Source organism: Gavia stellata, chromosome 3, assembly GCF_030936135.1.
Source record: "Gavia stellata isolate bGavSte3 chromosome 3, bGavSte3.hap2, whole genome shotgun sequence".
Classification (NCBI taxonomy): domain Eukaryota; kingdom Metazoa; phylum Chordata; class Aves; order Gaviiformes; family Gaviidae; genus Gavia; species Gavia stellata.
Window position 1 is genome coordinate 96084506 of NC_082596.1, and position 22319 is coordinate 96106824.

Genomic DNA, 22319 nt, shown 5'->3' on the forward strand with positions numbered 1-22319 from the left:
GGTGTGTGTCTGTCGCTGTGCGCCGGGGCGCCCGGCCCCGCCCCCTCCCCCTGCCCTCCCCCTCCTCCGGTAACTGTCGCCTCCAGCTGCCGTTGCTGCCGCAGCCGCGCCCGAGGAAGGAGCCAGAAGCCGGGGCTGGAGCTGAGGTGGGTCCTGCCGCCATGGCCATAACGGCGCCCGAGAGCGCGCTCCCGCCTCTCCTCCTCCCACCTCGCCGCGGCCGGGCCGGGCCGGGCTGGACGGGGCGGCCCAGTGAGGCGGGGAGGGGGGTGGCGAGGGGAAAGGAAGCGGAGCAGCTGCGCCGCCGGGCTCCTGCCCCGCCGGGGGGGACGCCGTGTGCCGGGGGCGCTTGTCACCGACCCACCGGCGCGGCGGGGGCCGCCTCCCTCCCAGGCCTCCGCGGGGCGGCGGGCTGTGCTTTCCGCCTGAGGTATTTCCTGGGCGCTCTGTCCTGCCCTACGGCCCGGCGGCGGGAGCGGGGCGGAACGCTCCCGCTGCTTCGGTGAGGGGGATATCGCTCGCCACTGCCCCCGCCGCCCTTCTCCTTGGCCGCCGGCTCCTCCCGGCGCTACCCGTCGTCATCGCTAGTCCCGGCCTCCGGCTCGCAAGTCGGGAAGGGGACAGGTGGTGAGTGCGTGTCAGAAAAGTCCTGGACGAGGGTGGGAGGTGCTGTTGTGCACGAGTGTCCTTCTCGGGGCGGCTTGCGAGGTACCCCCTCCCGGCCGAATACCCCCGACTTAAGCCTTCCTGAGGGTGGATCCCAGTACCCCTTTTCCCTAAGCAGGTCGTCCTCACGGACCTGGTTGCTGAAAAGCTAAGAAGTCTCTTACTTTCCTATTCCCCTTCTGCTCCCATTGAAAGGGGAAGGAAAGACAACATGTAGTACTTTGCTTGGTTTTCCACTTGTGCCGGCAAGTAAAATTTAGAGAGTAATATCGTGAAAAAGTCGGATTACTTTTCCATGTCAAATGAAATACTGGTGGTAATACCCTGAAAGAGTTTTTTATTTTTTTCCCAGCGATTTAGTGAAGAGTAGTAAACTTTTTTCCCCCTGACTATTGGTAATATAACTCATGTTTTCTGTTACTTGCAGTGCTGCTGTTCTCTGCCATCTGCTAATATTGCATATAAGCAGTTGATTTCATTGTTGTTTATTGAGTCTGACCTCTTGCAAATAATATTGACTTTAATATCGGAAAAAGAAAATGGTTAATCATGTGGTATTTTTTCCACAAGGGCTTATACACCTGGTGCAGTATTTTGTACCAGATCTGTAAACAGTGAAAGATTTTGAAAGCTAGAATTTTTCTAAAATTAACAGATATGGTTATCTTCCTTTGTTAGATAGATGTTCTCTGTCAGTAGGGAAGTGAGATATTTTAATTTTAAAGTTAACGTTTAAGCCACTTCAAATGCTAAGACGACTCCTCTTAAATATGCTAAGTATGAAGCATTTATTCTTTTTTGTTGTAGATCTGCAGATTAAAAACAAAAAGCGTTTTCAAGCCCTAAGATGTCACAGCTATTTGAATTCTGAAAGCAGTGTTAATTTTTTCCGAATTGCTCATAACTTTTTTATTTTTTATTTTTCTCTTCCCATTTCCCATGTAAATATGTAGCTTGTTTAACTTATTAGGAAACTTGTATGTTCACCGTGATCGGAAATAACTATTCAGTTTATAATATGGTGCACTAAAATTGTCATACCTTAAAACATTACAGTTCTTAATAGATAACAGCATCAGTTGCTTTGAGTGGGTGTTTCTGAGTGCTTCACAAAGCAAGCTTGAAGACTTGTGTGTGGAAAGAACTGATAACCTTTTAAACTGTTCTTAACCAGGCTAGTTGCAGAATGGATGGCAACTCCTCCTGAAAAATTTTATATATTGTGTGTATGCAGAATACTTTAGTGTCTTAAAGAATGTGAACAATCACAATACGAGCAGTAGCACATTACTTTTGCAGTACAAGAAGATTTTTTTTAAAAAGCAAGATTGCTGTATTTTTCATGTATAATGCTGTATTGATGATGGTTTCCCTGACTGCTTTTTACAGAACCATACACCATGTCTTCTGTTGTTTCATCAAAAGAAGATACAATGTCATCTGAAAAAGCAGATGAGAAACAACCTGAAACTGAAAACAAAGCTGAGGAAAGTGATGAAGATGAAGAAGAGGAGGAGGAGGAAGAAAAGGGTACGGGATTTTCCATTGGATAAGTTGTCCTTTAAAAAATGCCAAGCTTACTGAATGCAGTCTCCTGTGATCTCAGCTAATTGTACAATTATTGTTTAGGAGATTCCATGGTACGTCTATCTCACGGGTCATAAATTGCTTCCCAGTAGACTATAACAGGTAGCACTAGAAACAGCGGTACTGATGTTCTTCAGGAAAGACTGAAGGAATTGCCAGCATCCTGGATTCCTACACTAGGGGGTTTTTTTGTTGTTGTATAAGCTACTAGATGATTATAAGGGGCAGTGTCCTTTACCAAACTATTTGTATAAAAATGCATATCTAAAAAAGAACCCTTTTTTCCCAGTAACGCTCTGAAGTGATCCATGTTTTCAAAAGAGAGAAACTTGAAAAATCTGTGCAGTAGCTTTGGAAACAATACACATGTCTTTGCTTAACTGCTGTGAATTAATTTAGTGGGTAACAAAATTTAATTATATCGGAGGGGGATATTCCATTTGATTAATTTTGTCAATAAAAAACATGGGGATACAGGATGAGCAAGCAAGGCAGGTTTTGTGTTGTGGCATGTAATTGAAGAGGGTAGTCAAGGAATAAAAGATTTGATGAAGGCATTACTATGCAAAAATGTTAATTTCCATCATGAAATCTCTAGGCACCTGTTTTGCAAATGAATGCATCCATGGAAATAGAGCTACAGTATGGCACAGTGAAAACCAAGTCACTGATGGTCTTGGATTCTTAAAAGAGCTGAAGCTTGTCTTTAGGAAAGGTAGTAGAAAGAAAAGAGATTATGCTGTTTGTGAAACTAGAGTAATTGGAACTAGATTTTTAGAAACAACTGTTTCTTGTGTACACACAAGTATGTTTTGCTCTGTTTTCATCAGATGCATATCCAGTTTTGATTATGTTCATACAGATTTTGAAGCTGTTTTCAGATGTTAAAGCCAGGATAGTCCATCTGTTTAGTGTTAAGGATAGTTTGATTTGAAGTCAAGTATTTTAGTATTAAATGTTTAGGTGAAGCTTTGGGGTTTTCTCCTGACATGGTATCATTAAAGTAGTGTTGTGCAACATATACATAAACCAATCTAAAAGTATTCGTTACTAAGCAATACCAGAATTACTGGGAATAGTATTCTTTTAGTATTTGTGACACTTGTATTGTGCCCTGCGGTGAAGTGAGTGCACTTCGTAGCCCTGTGAGGTGTTGTACAGTCCTGCTATGCTTGTACTTCTGCCTCTCCTGATATGTGTGGACCCTCCAGTCCAGCAGTGGGAAGAGAAAGTGTCTCCAGCCATGCTGGACTCTCCTTTTGCCCATCTGGTGGTAGCATTCTCCTCAAGAGAGCTAAAGTGGAGCTGTGCATGTAGGGGGCTGGGGCATCCCAGAAGGACACAATGCAAACAATGTCAGTTCTGTACCTCAGAAAGGCAGCGAAGGGAGAGAAGAATGGGTTTCTGAAAATGCGTAGTGCTGCAGTTTCCACTGTGGGATGAAGTTCCCTTTGGAAATGCCCAGTCTTGTCTTCAAGGTTAAGTTGGATGCAGGATTGTGGTTAAGAGCTAGAGACTCTAGTATACAGCTCCATAGAATCAGATTGACCTATTAGCCAAAGGTTTGAAAGTGACCTAGTACCTGGTTGTATCATTATCCATTTTTGGTTTGCCATTTCAAAGATTCAGTGCTGTATTGCCTGTCACTACAGTTGAATCTGTTAATGTAATTAAAAGTATTGTGTTTAAGGAAGTTGTCTTTTGCAGAAAAGAGTCTCATTGTTGAAGGAAAAAGGGAGAAAAAGAAGGTAGACCGACTGACCATGCAAGTGTCCTCGTTGCAAAAGGAACCTTTTACAATTACACCAGGTAAACTTGTCCTCTCACATAAGAATTATGAGTGCTGGGAATGATAATGAAACCTCTTAAATGATCAGATGATCAATTTGTTGTAGAGGAGACCTAACTTAAGAGTCATGATCCATTTTAAAAACAGTAAGGCTATTATAATTGTATGAAAACCCTCTTTTATTCTGTAGCATCAATTTAAACCATAAAAGTTACATAATGTTTAAACTTACCTGGAAGAGGATATTCAGTACCTAGCCACCACTAACAAAGGCAGAAGCAGGTAGAATAAAAAGAAATGCCAAGTCCTTGTAGCCTGGTCTAGGTAGTATCAAGTAAGGAAGATAAAGAGAGTGTTAGGATGCCTAATTGATGGGAAAAGGCCTACTTAATGTTTGGCCTATTCTAATGTCTGATGCTATTCTGAAATAACTTCTTTGCTTTTTTAAAAAACAGTAGATATTTGAAGTTATAAACGCATAGGTAATTATGCAATTCATCACATTCATATTTGATTTTAACTGTTTCAGGAAAAGGACAAAAACTCTGTGAAATTGAAAGGATACAGTTCTTTCTGAGTAAAAAGAAGACAGATGAACTTAGGAACCTGCACAAACTCCTCTACAACAGGCCAGGCACTGTAAGAATTTAAAATCAATCTTGGTATCTGTTAGTTCTCATGCATAATGACAATGTGTGTAGTACAGGGTTTTTTTTTACGTTTGCACATATGGATCTATCTCTTAAGTGTCATTTATTACAAACTACTTAGAAAATGAATATTGCAGGACCAGTTGAGCAATCCTATAAATTTTCTAACTCCTGTAAACTACTGTCCCTATAAAAATCCCATGGAAAGGTGTACTGAATTGTAAGTCTACTTGAATATAGATTATTTTAATTTTTTTAATGGGGGGAGGGGTGGTTTGCCTTATGAGCATGAGTTGGAAATTATGGTTCACATGCTAAAAGCTGCTGACATGCGGATTACAGTCAAAATACCATGTAGTTATTTTGTTCAACATAGCTTTTTCTTAGAACTTCTATTTCTTTTATGTTTGAAAACCTGTTAGTGGGTTTTAATACATTGCTACTTACCTAGTCATTTTCTCCTTTGGTTTGCACAAAGCAGTAGAAAGTAAAACTATATTACATGTAAAATCTTATAGTGATTAGTTAAAAACTGATACGCTCGCTTTTGTATTTAAGGATGAAACTTAAAGAAAATAGAAAAATAAATTTTTATTGGAGCCCTTTATGTATTAGTGACTATGCCTTAAATTTCAGAGTAGCTATGACTCATTTTCCTTGCTAATAGAGATAAAATGGATGTAGAGAAATTAAGGCAGATTAAATTTTGCTATTTCAATACACTTACAATATTTATAGGAATTTGTTTTTAATCTCTTTGTATTTTGGAAACCTGAACAGCTAGCACAGAAACTAGGAACTGAATAGCACTAGTACAGATGCATACTGGTTGTAATATCTCAGACTACTGTTGCAAATCCAGTGATTGTTTAAATGGCAAAGAAAGGTATGTTTCTTCAAGTATTCAGAAAAAGAACAGTATATATTCTTTAAAACCTACTTCTGTGAGCTATCCTATTTATTCAGTGTGGCAATAAACCAGACTAGAGAATTTTTGACTCGGTGCATACAGAGTTTTGCAGACTTTTGGATTGTCCTGCAGTAGAATTTAATTGTTTGATAGGAAAGGTACAATGACAGAACCATGTAACTTTCTGATTTAACTAGCTTTACTGTGGAAGTCATCAAACTGCGTCCGTTTACCCTCCATGAAACCAGTAACACTTTTCTACCATGGAGTGGTAGGTACTGGATGCCATTCATTACCTCAGAGTCTGTCTTTCCCACTTTAGATTGCAGATCTGAGACATAACTGATTTAAGAGACTGTATTGTTTATTGATTATGCAACATACAACTAAGAAACTAACTGACTGATGCTGTTAGTATTGATTATTAAATAATCTAATCAACTAATAAACACATTCACCATTTCATAATTATGTGCAAGCGATACAACTGTAAATTGATATTTAACACTTCTAAGTCATACTAATTAGACACAACTGCTATTGAAATACAGCTCTTGCTCTTACCTCCCACATCACTTATTTGGCTGCGATTCCACCCCCCTTTGCTCTGCTCTCCAACATTCAGTCTTTTGAACATAGACTTGTTGGAGAGTTCAGCTGGATTGCTGCAGCGTCCCAGTGGTTTAAGTTCAAAGATATGAGCATATATTTATTTGCTTCAAAATACATTCAGTTTGGAAATACATCAGTATGGTTTCATCCAAAACTGTATTTAATCAGAATTGTTGGGAGCTCAGAATGCTGTTTAATATAATGAAGGTCAGATGTTGTCTTGTGTGCACATTCTGTCTGTGCTTTGGATCATAATTAACGTTTTAATAAAAACGTACCAATACCATCTGCAAATTTTCTTTAGGTGCTGGACAAAGATAATTACCTTTGGAAAAGGAGCTTAGCTTTGGTAAAATTATAAACTAATGGAGAAACACCAGGAACAAAATTTGTAGAACTATTGAAAGTGAGTTCAAATTATTCTTGATAGTGTTGTAAAGATCTCAGAAGAATAAAAGATTTGGGAATGTTTTTTAACTTGTTTTTTGGTAAAAGGAGATGGAGTGACAACAAAGAACTTAAATATATTTGGGATCTTGATGGGAGCAATTTTCCCCTTGTAAGGGCTGTCGCAATGAAAGTTCAACCCTGTTCAGACTGCAGGTGTAATGGTAGAAGTTTGTAAATTGGGTGGTATGTAAATGCAAATACTGGTCATGCTAAAGAAAAGGTTCAAAAGTACAATCATAGTCCTTATGTAAGACTTTAGAAAAGCAAATAAAGCAAATCTGCTTTAGCAGATTTTATAGTAAAAATAAAATGCACTATTCTATAACAAATCACATGGTACAAAGCATGTAACAGGCTTCATATGATCATAGTTGTGCAAACCTGCAAATAACCATGCAGTACATTCTAAACAAGCTTGAAATGGCTGATGATTTTACCTGGTAATTTATTAAAAAGAATTAGAAGTACCAAGATCAGAAGAACTTAATTGTTTTAGCTTGGCTGTCATGAGATAAATAAAGGCATAATCCGTGTAGGTTATAACTTAAAGGATATGACTTTTTGTCAACAGAAGGCTAACTGCTAGAATAAATTTTTCTTGTATGAAAAGTTAACAAATGTAATTGAATTAAATCTTTTAAACTGCTTGCAATGGAAAGTAATCTGTGTGTTCTGTTCTAGGTTGCGTCCCTAAAGAAGAACGTGGGTCAGTTCAGTGGGTTCCCATTTGAAAAAGGAAGTGACCAATACAAAAAGAAGGAAGAAATGTTAAAAAAGTAATGATCTCTATTGCTACTTAACATAGCTTGAGTCATGCTATGCACTCCTTTTTATTTTCAAAATTTTACTTCAGATTAAATCTAAACTTTAAACTGGGTGGCTGTTTCCTAGAGCTCTGTGATCTGTTTCTGAGCTCATTTTGATCAGACAAACTGATCTTTTAAGACAACTTGAAATGTATTAAAAAGGAGTTAAATTGTGAACATTTTTATTCACAGTTCCTAGAGTCCTGGCTTTAACTATTGCATGCTAACCAACAGATTCTTCTGCCAAGTGAGAGGAAAACTTTATTTCCCCAGGGCAAGCATAGTGTTGTGAATACATTGTGCTCTAGTCATGGTGCAAACTTGCATATTCCTATGCCTCAAAACCTTCCTCCTTCAAAATCAAAGACATTTCTGCTTATTGTATATCAAACATACAGTCTTATTCTAGAATTGCTGTAGCAACTAGTCTAAAATATTTTTCCTTTTTTTTTTTTTTTCTTTTTTACTGTCTCCCCACATAAGCTGTTTCTCTATTAACAGGAGAAGCTGCTGCAGCTTGGTTTTGGCTGGACTGAAAGTGTTTAAAGATGCCCTTGCATATTTGTGCAGCTAGTTGTAACAAATGAAAAAGCTAATAACTTATACACAATTGAGTCTACATTGTTTTTTTTTAGTGTCAGTTTGTTGATAATGGGAAGGCTTCCAGAATTTGGAATTTGCAAATCTTCCTTCCTCAGATATGCAGTTTTCTAGGAATAGGGTTTGTCAAATACATGTGAATCTACAAGACAAACTCTGTCTCAGGATGGGAGTTTTGACCGTTTCCCACAGGTTTAATTGGATAATGTTTTCCCTTATCTGCAAACGGTCACAGAATAAGTATTTTTGCACTTTTTTTTCATATTTTCCATATGAAAGAGCTGGTAGTTAAATTTTGTTACCCTTCAGTCTTCAAATATTCTGAAAAATGGTTGCATTGTCACTCTTGTATCAAGGTACTGAGCCCTGTGTGCTTGTTTTACTGTGGTGAGTTCTGCTGCTCTTCATAGCTATGTATGAAACACTCCGGATTAGATTATTAATTCATTCTGACTATGTGGTTGATTTCTGCCCACACTGTACACTTGCATGTCGTCATGTTTTAACAGCATTGAACAAGATGAACAAAGAACAAAATATATTTTGCAGAATCTTACTATTTAGGTTATAAACTGAAAAGATTGAGGGTTGACATTGCTGTGGGCATTAGAGTTCTTGGATTTTGAAAGTCAAAACTACTTGCTGTGGAAGTTCCTGACTCAAAACTTGTTGTGCACTTGTTTATTCCACACTTGAACTGCATTTTAATACTTAGCACACTATGTTTGCTGTTGCCTGCAGATGTACCGTCAAAGCATTAAAAATGTGAAAGGATTTGGGAGACAATCTTTATTCTTTGTATATTATTTCTAAACAAAGTTAAAATACAAGGACAAATGCCATGTGTAACACAAGTCATAAGGAATTTTAGTTAAAGCAGCAATAGAACCATAAAATCCTAAATTCAGCGTACAAGGTCTTGAAAGTTTGAAACAGAAACTTCGATGCTATGCAGTTTTTAAATCTGTTAACAAGTTAAGTGGTTTTTACTCTATAGTATTATTGTCTCTTAAAATGTAAGAGACTGACTTTTGATTCTGCAGGAATACCTTACAAGTATTCAGTGTATCCCCAAAAGCTAAACAAGAAGGGTCTCCGCATGTTAACATTGCACAAATTTTTTTTACAACCTTGTCTAGAAGAATGATGGAAAGATTTGACTTCATCGTTGGAAGGATGGTGGATGAACTATACTTTGAGGCAGGGACTCTCACCAAACCAGTTAAGATTCTCTGTTCCCATGCCTTAAAAATGGGACAACAAAGTTGTTCTGCCCCCTTAAAAAAATCTGTGGGTTTAAAGGCACAGTTTGAAATTAAATGCTACTTCAGAGAAGTTGCAGGCCACCATGAAATAGTTGCACTGACTTTTTAAATAAACAATGAAAAATAAGTTCCCTTTGACTTTGATTACTAGAAATAGTTACTAAACGTGAAAAATGGTCAGACAATGAAAACCACTTTTCAGGCACCATTGTACAAAATGAGTGAAGAGGAAAGCATAAGCATTTGAAGGGAGGTAACAGGTAGAATAACTAGGGTTTGGTTTTTGGTTTGTGGGTTTTTTTTTTTAAATCTCACTAAGCTTGCATTCTGATGTCATACCCTCACAGGATTTGATTCTTTCTTCCCACTTTTTTCAATATCATTGGAACAAATGATGAAGTGGGACAACTAGTTCAAGATCCTGTTGGAGTAAAGGGGGTGGGTGTCAGAGTTTCTCTTAACCTTCTATCTTCATCAGAGGTACTTCTGTAAAGGGGTAAGGAACCAGAGAAAATAAAAGGAGACCCCCTGCCCCTTTAGATTTCAAGTCTTGTACCCCCTGGATTTATTTTCCAAGATTGGATCTTTCCAGTGTGGTAGATTAGGAGAGATTCTGGGGAAGAGTTTTTTTACTAAGATTTTGTAACTTTTTTTTATATATCCTACTTTACACACATGCAGATTTGGGCATTTTGTTTTCTTTTACTTTATGTAATATGGTGGTGGTTCTTTGCTTAACTATAGATAAGACTGGAAACGTAGTTAAGTGTATATATTCATGTCTATTGTTAGGTTGCAGACACAAACCAGATAGCGGCTTCTAGCAGTCAAATGTTGATCGATCCTTTAGGATGTGATACTGAATTATTTTTTTTTCCCCTCTCCAGATTTAGAAATGCAATGTTGAAAAGTATCTGTGAAGTTCTCGACTTGGAAAGATCAGGAGTTAATAGTGAGCTGGTAACCAGGATCTTAAACTTCTTAATGCACCCAAAATCTTCAGGCAAGGTGAGATGCAGGTTGTTATGTTTGCTTTTATAGCTCTGTTCTGATGAAAAATGCAACTGTCTCTATTCCTTATTATTTGCTTGTTACCAGTGGTGATACTGTTCTAACTTCCTGAAGTAGTGATGGCTTCTTGAAAGAGAGTAGCTCTTCTCCTGCAGGCATCCATAACAGGGTGAAGACTTTAGATAGAAACTACGCTTACATGCAAGTGCACCTGTTACACACTGTTAGTGCCCAAAAGCATATGTGGCCAACACATGAAGCTAATCAGAGATATCCATACCCAGATACCATAAGTAGCTTCTGCTTTGTGGGTGAATGGAGGGGAATAGGCATAATATGTGAGCAGGAAAGAAAAAGGAAAAAAATGGTGTCAGAGCAAGGAAATAAAACATGAAAGGACAGGAAAATAAGCTGTCAGATGTTACCTGGGTATGCTACAAGTTGACAAGTGTATGTGACCACATTTGGTCATCACAAAATGGAATTTGTTGCAAGGCTAGGAAAACTTGCTTTAGCTAGTATATGCTAGTGCACTAGATTCAGCTGCCAAGACTACTAAACTCTATTATTAATCTTATTGGACTTTCAGTTTTTAATCTAAAAGCAATACTTAAATAATTAGACTGTTGCTCAGGAAATTAAATTTATTCTCAGCAAACACTGGTAAGTGATGTGAACAAGGAGTCTGCATGTTGCCTTAGGGACACTGGTACTGAGTGGCAACAAAATGCAGTTTTGCATAAGACATGACAGAATTCCTGCCTTTGTCTCCTGAAGAGTTGTCAGCTAATTTGATATCGGAAGAAAAAGCTTGCTTTTATGGGTTGGGGGGCATAGGTAGGTAAAAAGTTTGTTCTAGGTTGTTCTTTCTTGCTTCCCTTCTCTAACCCCCAACCTTTGAAGATGTGTTTGGTTAGAGGAGTGGAAGGGGTGCTTAGCTTAGAACTGAAATTGTATTTTACTCAGCTGCCATCTCTGTAATTAATTTCTGCTTACCACAAAATGTTACGGCTTAAGTGTAGTACATAAAATAGTCCTGGGTTTTGTTATCAAGACTTAAAGACCTCTATATTTGTTTACTGTTCTTTCATGTGATTTGAAGGAATTTATGTTTTTAAAATTCACTTTTGTATTCCTACTTGGATAACGCACATCCCTGTCTCTCAGCCGTTGCCAAAGTCCAAAAAAACACCAAGCAAAGGTGGCAAAAAAGAACGCAGTAGCACTGGAACAACAAGAAAAGCAAAACGCACCAAGTGCCCGGAGATCTTGTCAGATGAATCCAGTAGTGAAGAAGATGAAAAGAAGGAAAAGGATGACTCGTCAGAAGAAAAGGAAAGTGAGGATGAGGTAATGAGGTTTTTTGTTTGTTTTTCGACATAGGGCTAGAAACATTTGTTTGCAATTTGTCATTATGCAGTTGTGATCGACTGGTAATTCTTGGAACATGCAGAGTTGGGGAGTAAGTGATGTTTAACTGAATGAATGCTTTGAAAGAAAAGCAAACATTTGCAATTTATAAGAAATTTTCATAATTTCTTAGTGTATTAAAGTTAGAGAATCAATAAGATAACAGGCGAAGGTTCTGATACTTGGATGTATATATGCACCTTATAAAACCATTTGCTATATGTCATTTTGGTGCAGCCAGGATTTCAAACATAATTGACTGCATTTCTTGTACCATCTTGTGATGATGTCATTAATATAGTTTCATAAAAATTCCCAATATCTATCCATCTATCTTTTTTTCTGTGTAGGGTTTGATTGGATACCTAGGACTTAACTTTGAATTCAGCAGAGGTCCCTGACCTACCTGGTTGCATTTGGTTTGGATCTTGGTTCCATATTTCTCCTGGATTTTATGTCCTAATCTCTCTTTTAGGTTCTGTGTCTTGGATTGCAAAGATAAAGTGATCAGCACAGTAAGCAGCTTTACAAAGGTCCCTGCAATCTCCAAAGTGTTCTCATCTCGCTGTATTTTTCACTTTTCTCTGTTTTCTTTGAAACTTCTTTTAGCCTTGCATAGTAAGACAGAAATTAGATTAACTTTGTATGTAAATGCAAAATACCTTTCCCTGTGCATTCCCTTTCAGTCCTGTACTTAGTTACAGAATAGACACAAAACATGGAAGGCCAGTACAACTGTACAGCTGATTTGTGTAAGAAGTGTACACTGATTTGTCCATATGCCTGAAGCCTGGAAAAAAAGAAACAAAAAGGAGCTACAGACTTCATCTTATCCTATATTTTGATTTAGATGTGACTGCCTCTTTAGCCTTAGTCAGAGCCCTGCAACAAACAGCAATTAGTCAGCTGTTGGAGTCCAAGGAAATTCTTTATGTAAGCTATAGAACTTTTGGCCATAATGTAAAACCATTATTTACTTGGGTTGTGGTCTGTCTATTGCAGTGGAAGTGTGACAGGCTGTTAACTAAATAGTCTGAGCTATAGAAAATAGTAACAAAAATCTTTGTTGATAGACCAGTTTATGTAACTTTAACAGTTTATTTTGTCACTGTCATTTTGATAGGTGTTAGTTTTAAATTAAAAAGATGATTCAAGGAAATTCCTCATGCCTCCATAAAACAAACCTAATTCTTAATTTGCCTTTTTCTTTCCCCACAAATGGCAAATTGAAAGAGAGCTGAAATACTAAAAGTTAATTTTACATTTGTTCATCTTTTCAGCAATATAGTCTTCCTACTGTGGGGAGAGGAATATCGCTTTCAGAGGCAGGAGTTGTCTTTCAGAAAATTTTTATTTAAATTTATTTAATTTTTTTTATTTAAAAAATGAACAAAACAAAAACTCCAAACAAACAAAAAAAGGCAACAAACAAAAAAACCTCACAGTAAACCCTGTTGATCTAACTGGGTCTTTACTTTCTTTCAGAAGGTAGGAATTTGGTATGTCTGCCAGGCAGTAGCTGAGTAGGCTGCAGTCTTCGGAAACTGAAGTTGACTTGCATGGAGTAAAAGCTTAATTATTACAAAAACACTAGTACGTCAAATTAGTTTGAATATAGGAAATGGTGAAATGGAAAATGTCTGCACCTGTACAGCTTTAAGATTGCAGCATTAAAAAGAAAAAGTTAGGTGTATGACACCCTGTAACATACTACAGGTGAATGGATGTAGGCAGCATATCTGCTTTGCTGCCCCAGCTCCATTGGAATCTTAGGCATGGAGCGGCTGCAATAGATTTTCCTCAGAGTTGTGTGTCTCTCTTGATTGCAATTCTCTCTTTAAACAATACAAACAAACAAAAGATCTTACAGTTACCTGGAAGCAAAAGATACCTGAAATATTTTGGTGTGCTGGGGCAGCATAATTTTATAAAAAAAAAACTGAAACGGGAGTGCCAGGTTTAACTTCTGGCTTTGCAGCTGCTGATGGAGTTTTAGCAGGAACTCAGAAGCCGAAAAGTTAGAAACTACAAATGTTTATTTAGAAATGGGGCGATCCTTGAGTGTATTTTCTGAATTTCAACAGTGGAAGTCTTTATCCTTCATTTAACACTGCAGAGCGAGTGCAACTATAACTGAGCAAGCCAATACAAATATAATCTGGTTTATTAAATACTAGTTCTATGAGTTGCACCAGGTACTAATGGGAGAAGCAGTTAAGTTTTATGAACTAATCTTAATTGTTTAGATGTGATGGTTTGCTCAGTTGACTACACTGCCATTTTAAATATAAATTAGAACTATGAATTTAGTAACTACTGTTAGTTAATTTGTGTTGTTTCATGATGTTCTTTCTCTGAAGTGTGGTTTATTCCTGGTCAATGTTCCATGTTTGTTTCTGTGAGGAAAGTTTTCAGCCTTGTCAGAAGTACTATCTAAAGATTTTGTGTGTTAAGCAGACATATAATTTGTGCCAAAAATGCAGTGCACTGATATGTTTATACTGTACATATTTATGTTCCAAATATCCTCTGTTGATGTTAACTTAATGCAATAATTTTTGGGGTTTACTGGTCACAATAATTGGCTAAATTATGGATTAGCTAACGTAGCTCTCCTCAACTAGTGCAAAAATAATTAGCTGCATGTAATCTTAGAGAGCTATAGCATCTAGAAGTAATTGAATACAACATACCATGTCCTTTTTTAAAGGAACATCTTTAAAGTGATTTTTATAAGCTAATTATAAGTAATTATGAATGGAAAGCTGTAGCAGAATCAAACTACTAGTGTCATTAAAAAGTTCTAGCTGTTTGAGTCCCACGTAGAAGGACAACGTGAAATTTAAAAGAATGTAAGAATACTCTTTGTGCACATATTCCCCCTGTGGTATGGGGTAGAAATTGCTAGTAAAAGATACTAATTAAATTAGCTGATTTAGTTTGTATTGACAGAAAGGATAATTTCCATTGTGGAAAAAGGCTACGGATTGTTCGGGTAGAAACCATCATTTTAATCTTCTGTTTTTCTTCTTTATAGCCCCCTAGAAAAGCATCTAAAAGAGAAAAATCTAAAAAGATGACTTCCAAAACCAAGAAAGCTGTGAAGGGTGCGAATGTCAAGAAGGCAGATAGCAGTACTACTAAAAAAAATCAGAACAGTTCTAGAAAAGGTAAATGCTTTAAATCTTTCCTCATAGGTTGTCTCGTAGCTTAACTGGGATGCTTATTAGAAAGCAAGCTTTTGCACCTAATTGCGAAAGAAAATACTGTTGGCTTGCTCCTTGATGTTTCTTTCCTTGGAACAGTAACTAAAAAAAAACCATGCTTGGTTTGGGTATACTTTATGTAATTTTATTTGCATATAAACTGAGGGTATCAGCCTAGTTCTCCCTTCTGCTGGGAAGAATGTTAGTGAAATTCTTTTGGTGCCTCTGTAGTGACTTCATGTGAATCTTATAATTGATCCAGTAGTATATATCCCACTGTGTATGCCTTTTGTTCAGCAGCTTGATGTGGTTTTTGTTAACATAGATATGAGTTCTACGTGCTTCCTGTTGCTATTGGTTTTCTCATATCTGACAATATGCATAAGAGGTATACATACATTGAGTTCCTTAATACCAGTGTAAAGATGGCAGCAGTACAGGTGGTGACAGACTGATTTGTTTCTAAGCAGCTTTGCAGAAAAGGACCCGGGTAGGGGCAGATGGTTCTTGCAGACGATGAGCTGAACCCAATTCAGCAGCGTGCCCTTATGATAAAGAATGCTGACTGCCCTCTGGGCTGTTTCAGCAAGCGTGCAGCCAGCAGGTTGAGGGAAGTGGTTATTACCCGCTACCCAGCACTTGTGAGCCTGCCTCGGGAGTGCTGGGTCCAGCTTTGGGGTCCCTGCTGCAAGAGAGGCATGGACGTAGCGGAGCGAGTCCAGCGGAGGGCCACCAAGATGTCCCTGGGGCTGGAGCACACGATGTGGGAGGGGAGGCAGAGAGAGACGGGCTTGTTCAGCCTTAAGAAGAGATGGATAAAGGGGGATCGTGCTGCAGTCTGCAACTACCAAATGGGAGAGGATGGGGAAGGCAGGGCCAGGCTCTGCTTGGAGGTGCACGGTGAGAGGATGGGAGGCAACAGGCACAAGCTGCCACCAGAGAAATGGCAATTGCATGTTAGGGGAAGGAGATCTTCACCATGAGGGTGGTCACACAGAAAGAGGGCCTGGAGCAGTTGTGGAATCCCTGTTGCTGGAGATGTTCAGAACTCAACTGGGCAGGGCCCCGAGCAACCAGCTCCACGTTGGCCCTGTTCTGAGTAGGGGCTTAAACCAAGTGATCTCTGGAGATGCTTTCCCACCTTAAATTCTCTGGCACTCTGCGAGATAACAGCCACATCTGTGTCACAATTTAGTATGAGTTATTAATGCAGTATATATCCATACTGCGAACATACTCCATTTAATGCCAGCATTGGCATACGCATGCTATAGCACAGACATCAATTCAGTTCAATTACCCTACTTGTCAGTTTATTAAGAAAAGGAATGGTTAAACTCATAGGCGTAGAATTATGTTAAACTTCTTTCATAGCCTTATTTCTCAGCAGAGTAAATTGGCCTGTGCTGAACTCAATGTCTTTTCAGATTGGCTACTGGCAGTACTAATGTGTGTCTGTACATGCTTTATTTTGTCATCAACATAGATGCATTAAAAAAATTAAAAATGGTTAGATATGTGTTTTGCATATATGTTATGTAATATATCCATAACTTCTTCTTTACTCCTACTGCATTTCTGGTTTGAGTGTATGCTCACAGTACAAAAATCAAGTTGTTAAGTAGGTCTTTCTGTAAGCTCATTATCTAGATTGTTTGGTATCTGCTCTGAGTTTTCTCTTCTTGGTAGTAGAGGAACTGAGTGGATGGTCGTTCAGTCTATTTTTTTTTTTGCTGCTGGAAAAGATTGTAGGAGTGTCCTGTGCCTCTTCACTTCCTTTATGATTCTCTTCATTTGTTGTCATGGTGTTTTTGATAGCACGTTCAGTAATACAGCATTGCAAAATTACAAGATCCTAGTGGGCAGCACTGCTGGGGGCGGGGCGGGGGGGGGAGTCCAAACTCCTTTTTAAAGCAAATAAGTACTTCTTTTAGGGCCATAATACCTCAACTTAGAATTGCTGTAATAAACCTTTTTTACTTTGATAGATTAATTTAATCTGTCCCATACTTTCTAGAGTACATAATGATTTGTAAACTGATTGTTCGTCAACAATGATGCAGATTCAGAAATAAATGTAGTACTGATAGCATTAGCTTTGTTTTTAAATGGATGATCTGGCAAGATGCCTATTTTAAGGGATAACATCTGCATGAGATGTTTGGGGAAAGTTCTGATGGCTTCTGTTTTGGAAGAATAAAGCAGACATTGAAAATCTTTTACTACAATTCAAATTATTCTTTATATTTAGAAAGTGAGTCTGAGGATAGTTCAGATGATGAACCTTTAATTAAAAAGCTGAAGAAACCACCCACAGATGAAGAACTTAAGGAAACTGTCAAGAACTTGTTGGCCAATGCAAACTTGGAGGAGGTCACTATGAAACAAATTTGCAAGGAGGTAAGCAAATGCGATTTTGCAATCTCTTAGGCAGTGCGTTATCTGTGAACTGACTTTTGTCATTGTTTCAGAAATGAAGGCTTGCACAATGGTTCAGAAACAAAGTAGTTTTGCATTGATTTATTTACTTGCCAACAGCTATAAGGAGAGCTTTAATCTTAAGATATGCAACACTGATACCCAACATTAGACAGGAAATCTCCAAAGAAAAATTAGCTACAAAGAAAGTAACAGTATAACCTCCAAAACAACTGCCATGTATTAAAGTGAAAATATTTGAGATGTTGAGACTGTGCAGCAGCTTGCTACTGTCAAAAGGAGGGAGGGCTGTGTCCTGCTCTCTGTACATCTCTGTGGCTAGCCTTGCTCTCATTCTTCATATGTTCTCCTTACGAGTTCATTCGACTCTCATCTATCAGCAAAGAATGAATAGTTCTCAGCTTAGTTAGTGAGTTGAATCAGTTCAGCAAGGAACTCATTGATTGTCAGGACAGGTGGCAGGAAGGGACCTTGTGGCAGGAAAAGGGAGAAGTGGGCAAAAGTGACCAAAACACAGACAATGCTGTTACCTTGCCATTTTCTACAGTCAGTGAACTCACATGTTTGTTTTCCTGGTACTTCCAAGAAGTTGTCTTGAAAAAATTAAACCAGAAGTGAGTCTTATGAGAAAACTGTATGTTTATATTCTGTACAAACTTTCTGTCATGCTTACAGTCATTCTAGAAGTCTGAAATTTGGTATACTGAAATAAAATATTCTGCATTGGTTGTCAGTGTTGGCATCTGTTTTTTGTTTGTTTGGTCCTCTCCCACCCAGTTAACCAAAGCATAGTTGTAGACTAGCACTCAAATATGTTGACTTTTCTATTAGTCACTTGAAAGGATCACGATTTTACTTATTAGTAAAAAATAAATAAGCCTTGGGATTTGATATTTGGTTAGCTTCCTACACTAATGCAGGGGTATCTGACTGCTTAGAGAGCATGTAAGACAAAGATTGGAGAATTCTTATTTGCCTGACGTGGCAAGCTAGGCATTCCAATTTGTTGATGTGAAAAATTATAGTACCGGTTTAGTCAGTGACCAAACATGAAAAAATACATGTATTTAAATATTTATGTGGTCAAAATAAGGTCGGGAAAATAAGCTTGTCACTTTCCATAATTAACAGGGTATTTTGGCAGTTGTAATACTGGAAGTACTACACTAATTTTTGCCCTAATTTCATTTAAGCTCCTTCTATTCATACAATACCTTGAACAAAAGTAATTGGAGGTTTGTTTTGTGTTTTTACTTTTTTTTTTTTTTAGGTGTATGAAAAGTATCCTAGTTATGATTTATCTGACAGGAAAGACTTCATTAAAAAAACAGTCAAAGAGGTAAAGACTTTATCATTTAGAAAACATTCTGGGTTGTTTTTTTTTTTTCTTCAGCTTATTAGAAAGTGGCATGGTATCCTGTTACACTAGTTTTAATAGCCTCCTGTATAGTACTGGAAGTTTAGACTCTGGCTCTGATTTATTTTTATTTTTTTTTTTTTGTTCTTTTGTATCCATCTTTCAAAAATAACCGCTTCAGATTCTATTTTCTTAGCACGCCACTACTAGTCTTATGAATTTCTTTGGTAAGCAGAACTAAAATTAAAGCTATCATCATTTTTGATTACTTTTACTCTCTGGAAGCTGTGCATTTGCTTTAAATTATGGCCTTGGCTGCAAGGTGCCCTATAATTCATGCACGACCACATACATTTGTAGGTGACGATGCATGAGTTTCTATAAGCTCTGCAGACCTGCAAGCTCTGGCAATGAGAGGAGGCAAAAGAGGATAAAGATAGCTTTTCTCTGTATGTGCTCCTGGTAGCACAGTTATAATGTTGCCTTTGAGTTTGCTGCACTGAAGATTACGCCTGATCAAATGTTCTTATGACAAAGGGTATATTGTCCGGTCTGTGGTTGGTAATTTGTAAGAAAATTTTCAAGTTCAATTACTTTTGCTTGCCCCAAAACTAAAAATGGAACTAGAGAAGTGAGGTTCACTTAATGGAGCTAACAATGTAACTTTTCTTTCTCTTGTGGCTTCATTTGCAGATGTTGATATACGGCTATCTAGAAATCGTTATGTCTATGTGCTGTGCATACATGTGTCACTATTAGCAAAGGCATAAGAGAGCAATTTGTCTGCTGTAGGGATGTTCTTGGTTTTTTGTGATAGCAAAAGTAGAGTGTATTTTCTTGATAGTCTGATGCAAAAGGAGAGGCTATATATAACTGGATTGAGAGAAAGGAGAAAACTAATACACTTCTCATTTCAGTTGATTTCATGATCTGATTTGACTGTGGGAAATGAAGATTCCTGGTTTTATGTTCCCATGGATTTGAAGATCTGATAGGCACCAGCAAAAGGAATGTGTCTTACCCTTGTGGTATTTAGTCAGAGCTGATTCTGCTGATCTAATGTTAAGAGTGTTGATGTAAATTGCTTTGTGTATCTTTTTTTAAAAAAACAAAACAAAACTGCATTTGATGCAGTTTTTAGTTGAACATACTTAAGTTTCGTGCATGGCAATAAATGTTCCCTTTTTTATAGTTTTTGTACATTTTCAATTGCTTTGTATAACTAGATTCATTAGAACCATCGTAGCTTTTTAGTGTGGATTACTAGCTTGCAGGAGATTTTAAAATCAAGTAAGATGAAAGCTGCTTATCTGCACATACACATGCAGAGACTGGAATATTGCAGTATTGGTTATAAAGATATTTTGAATACATATCCATTCTGAAAATAACAAGAGTTAGTCACATGTTAATGTCTTTTATATTCTGATACATTCTACAGATGCAGAATTATTCTAAATCTAAATTACTGTCTTGCATGTGTAGGCACTGAGAGAACTGTCAAAGCATGGTAACTAATTGGCATATAGATGTTATTTTTGTACTTTTAAAAGGCTTTCTGTTGTGTATATAAAGTTATTTCAGATTTCTTTTGTGCAAATCAGTTTTTTAATCTTGTTATCTTAGGATTTATGACATGAAATGTCAGCGTTCAGCAGTGAGGCTGTGATGAAAAGCGGTATGCAGAAGTTTCATGAAACTACAAACGAGTTGAGGTTTTACGATGTTTGTCCCATCTGACCTTGTACAGAAACTAAACTGTAGTTTTATACTTAAGCTTTTCAACGTTTAACTTTGTACAAAAGACTACAGATACATTTGTTTCAATGGCTTGACATAGTAAATAAAATCCCTTCAAAGGCTATAGGAAAACTACTGAAGTTCACTTTGCAAAAAATCTTTTACTTCAGTGTCTTGACTTGATGGCCTAGCATCTCAGAAGTGGGTATCAAAGATGTACGGCTGAGGGGCTCGATAGCTCTGGAAGTCCACAGTGGGACTTCCGAATCGGGCAGCGCTGATGTGTGTGGTTAAGCTCTCTTCTGTATGGGGAAAGCTCTTCTGAACCTGAGCCTTGGTGCCTCAACATGGACAATGGTACTTTTAAGCCTGCAGTCTTGAACTTTGGCCTACAGCTTCTTGGATTAAAGTGAACTGTTCACATAAATTTTTGTTGTTTAGGTTTCTGTTCTCCATACATCTTGTTGCTAATGTGGGAAGTCCTACACTTAAAATCCTGAAACTAATAGTTGCCGAAGTGTGGGCTGCCATTAATGCCATGAGCACGGAATCCCTCCGACTGTAGTATTGCTGGAAATACAAAGCATATTTTTTTGAATTTTATTATTGTACAGTTGAGAAATAAGGGTTCATAAATGATCTAAATTCTGAAAATGTTCAGCCAGTTAGACTATTAATCTTCACAGACTTTTCAAATTTCTGTGCGTGTACTCATTTATAATAAGGCTGAATGTAATGGGGGTTTTTTGTATTCAATAAATGTCTTTCACAAAAATGTAAATCAATTTTGATGATCTAACATTTGCTTAAATGTATAGTAAAAAAAAAAAATCTATACAGAAACAAGGTTGTTGTCTTTTATCTCATCTGGTAGAAACTATTCAAGCCTGATTCAGCAGGGTTCTCTACTTTAACGATACTATTGCTGAAATTTATGTCCTCGCACCAGGACAAGATTTTATATCTTCTGTGAGGTTGGTTTGGTTTTGTTTTCTCTGAACTATCTTAGCATAAAGAACACTTTTTAATTTGCAATTAAAAACATCAAAAGTTTCAAGTCCTGCTTAAAAGCGGTAAGTTGCTTGTGTCAAGTTTTGTTGGGTTTTTGGATGGATTTTCTACAAATACTTGAACTGGCTTGTGATTTTTATGTAAATATACCAGTCAGTTTTAATTATGTGGGTCGGGAAGTGTTTTTAAGATGAGTGACTCCCAATTATAAACATTTTTTTTATATTGTAAATTCTAACGAAAACTTAAAGGATAGTGTACTTCTATTTACTGTGTATACGCATTACCTGCCACTTTGGAATTGTGCAGATGGAATGGAAATTAACTCAGCATCCTTCAAATACTTTGTTTAAATCTCTTAACTACAACTTGGTGTAGTCCTCAACAGAGAAGAAACGTCTGAGCTGTTTTCCCTGCTAATCCATACCAGTCCAGCTGCAGCTGACACAAGATTCCAGTTCTTTCTACAACTGGGAGAAAGGCTGCAAGACAATACTAAAAGGTAAATAAAATGTCCTGCTTATCCTGATGTTATTGGATTAAAAACACAGCTGATTAGGGCTCTAAATTCTGTAGAGAGATGCTCAGAAAAAAATAGGAACTGGCTAACTGGATAAAAGGTAACTGAATAAAGTGTTCAGGTGTATACCTTCCAGATGCTTAAGATTATGTCCTGACCATTGTATTCTAGAAAAATAGTCCTAACATCTTGATTTTGATTGCTTACAGTATAATTCCTACAGTCCAGTGTATTGGTTCCTCTATTTAGTTAAGTCTTTGGTATTCAGTATTTTGGTTGGTGACCTGCAA

General features: G+C 37.6%; 1 protein-coding gene across 2 annotated transcripts; it reads left to right on the top strand.

Moving 5' to 3' along the window:
* The first annotated feature begins 49 nt into the window (after positions 1-49).
* Positions 50-20346, top strand: DEK (DEK proto-oncogene). Of its 2 annotated transcripts, none has more exons than XM_059815307.1 (11): positions 50-146; positions 2056-2196; positions 3961-4062; positions 4572-4681; positions 7346-7440; positions 10223-10343; positions 11514-11696; positions 14794-14926; positions 17214-17362; positions 18672-18740; positions 19676-20346. In XM_059815307.1, the coding sequence occupies exons 2-11, from the start codon at positions 2067-2069 to the stop codon at positions 19685-19687; spliced, it is 1104 nt and encodes a 367-aa protein (XP_059671290.1). In that variant the 5' UTR covers positions 50-146; positions 2056-2066; the 3' UTR covers positions 19688-20346. The 2 variants fall into 2 exon arrangements, with proteins under 2 accessions (XP_059671290.1, XP_059671291.1); XM_059815308.1 differs by lacking the exon at positions 19676-20346 and adding an exon at positions 19633-19640 and having other exon boundaries at positions 18672-18741.
* Positions 20347-22319: the final 1973 nt, after the last annotated feature.

Coding starts and splice junctions, on each gene's coding strand:
- DEK (XM_059815307.1), top strand. CDS start 2,067: ATGTCTTCTGTTGTTTCATCAAAAGAAGATACAATGTCATCTGAAAAA. Junction 11,697..14,793: donor AAAAGGAAAGTGAGGATGAG/GTAATGAGGTTT, acceptor TCTTCTTTATAG/CCCCCTAGAAAAGCATCTAA. Junction 17,363..18,671: donor TGAAACAAATTTGCAAGGAG/GTAAGCAAATGC, acceptor TTTTTTTTTTAG/GTGTATGAAAAGTATCCTAG.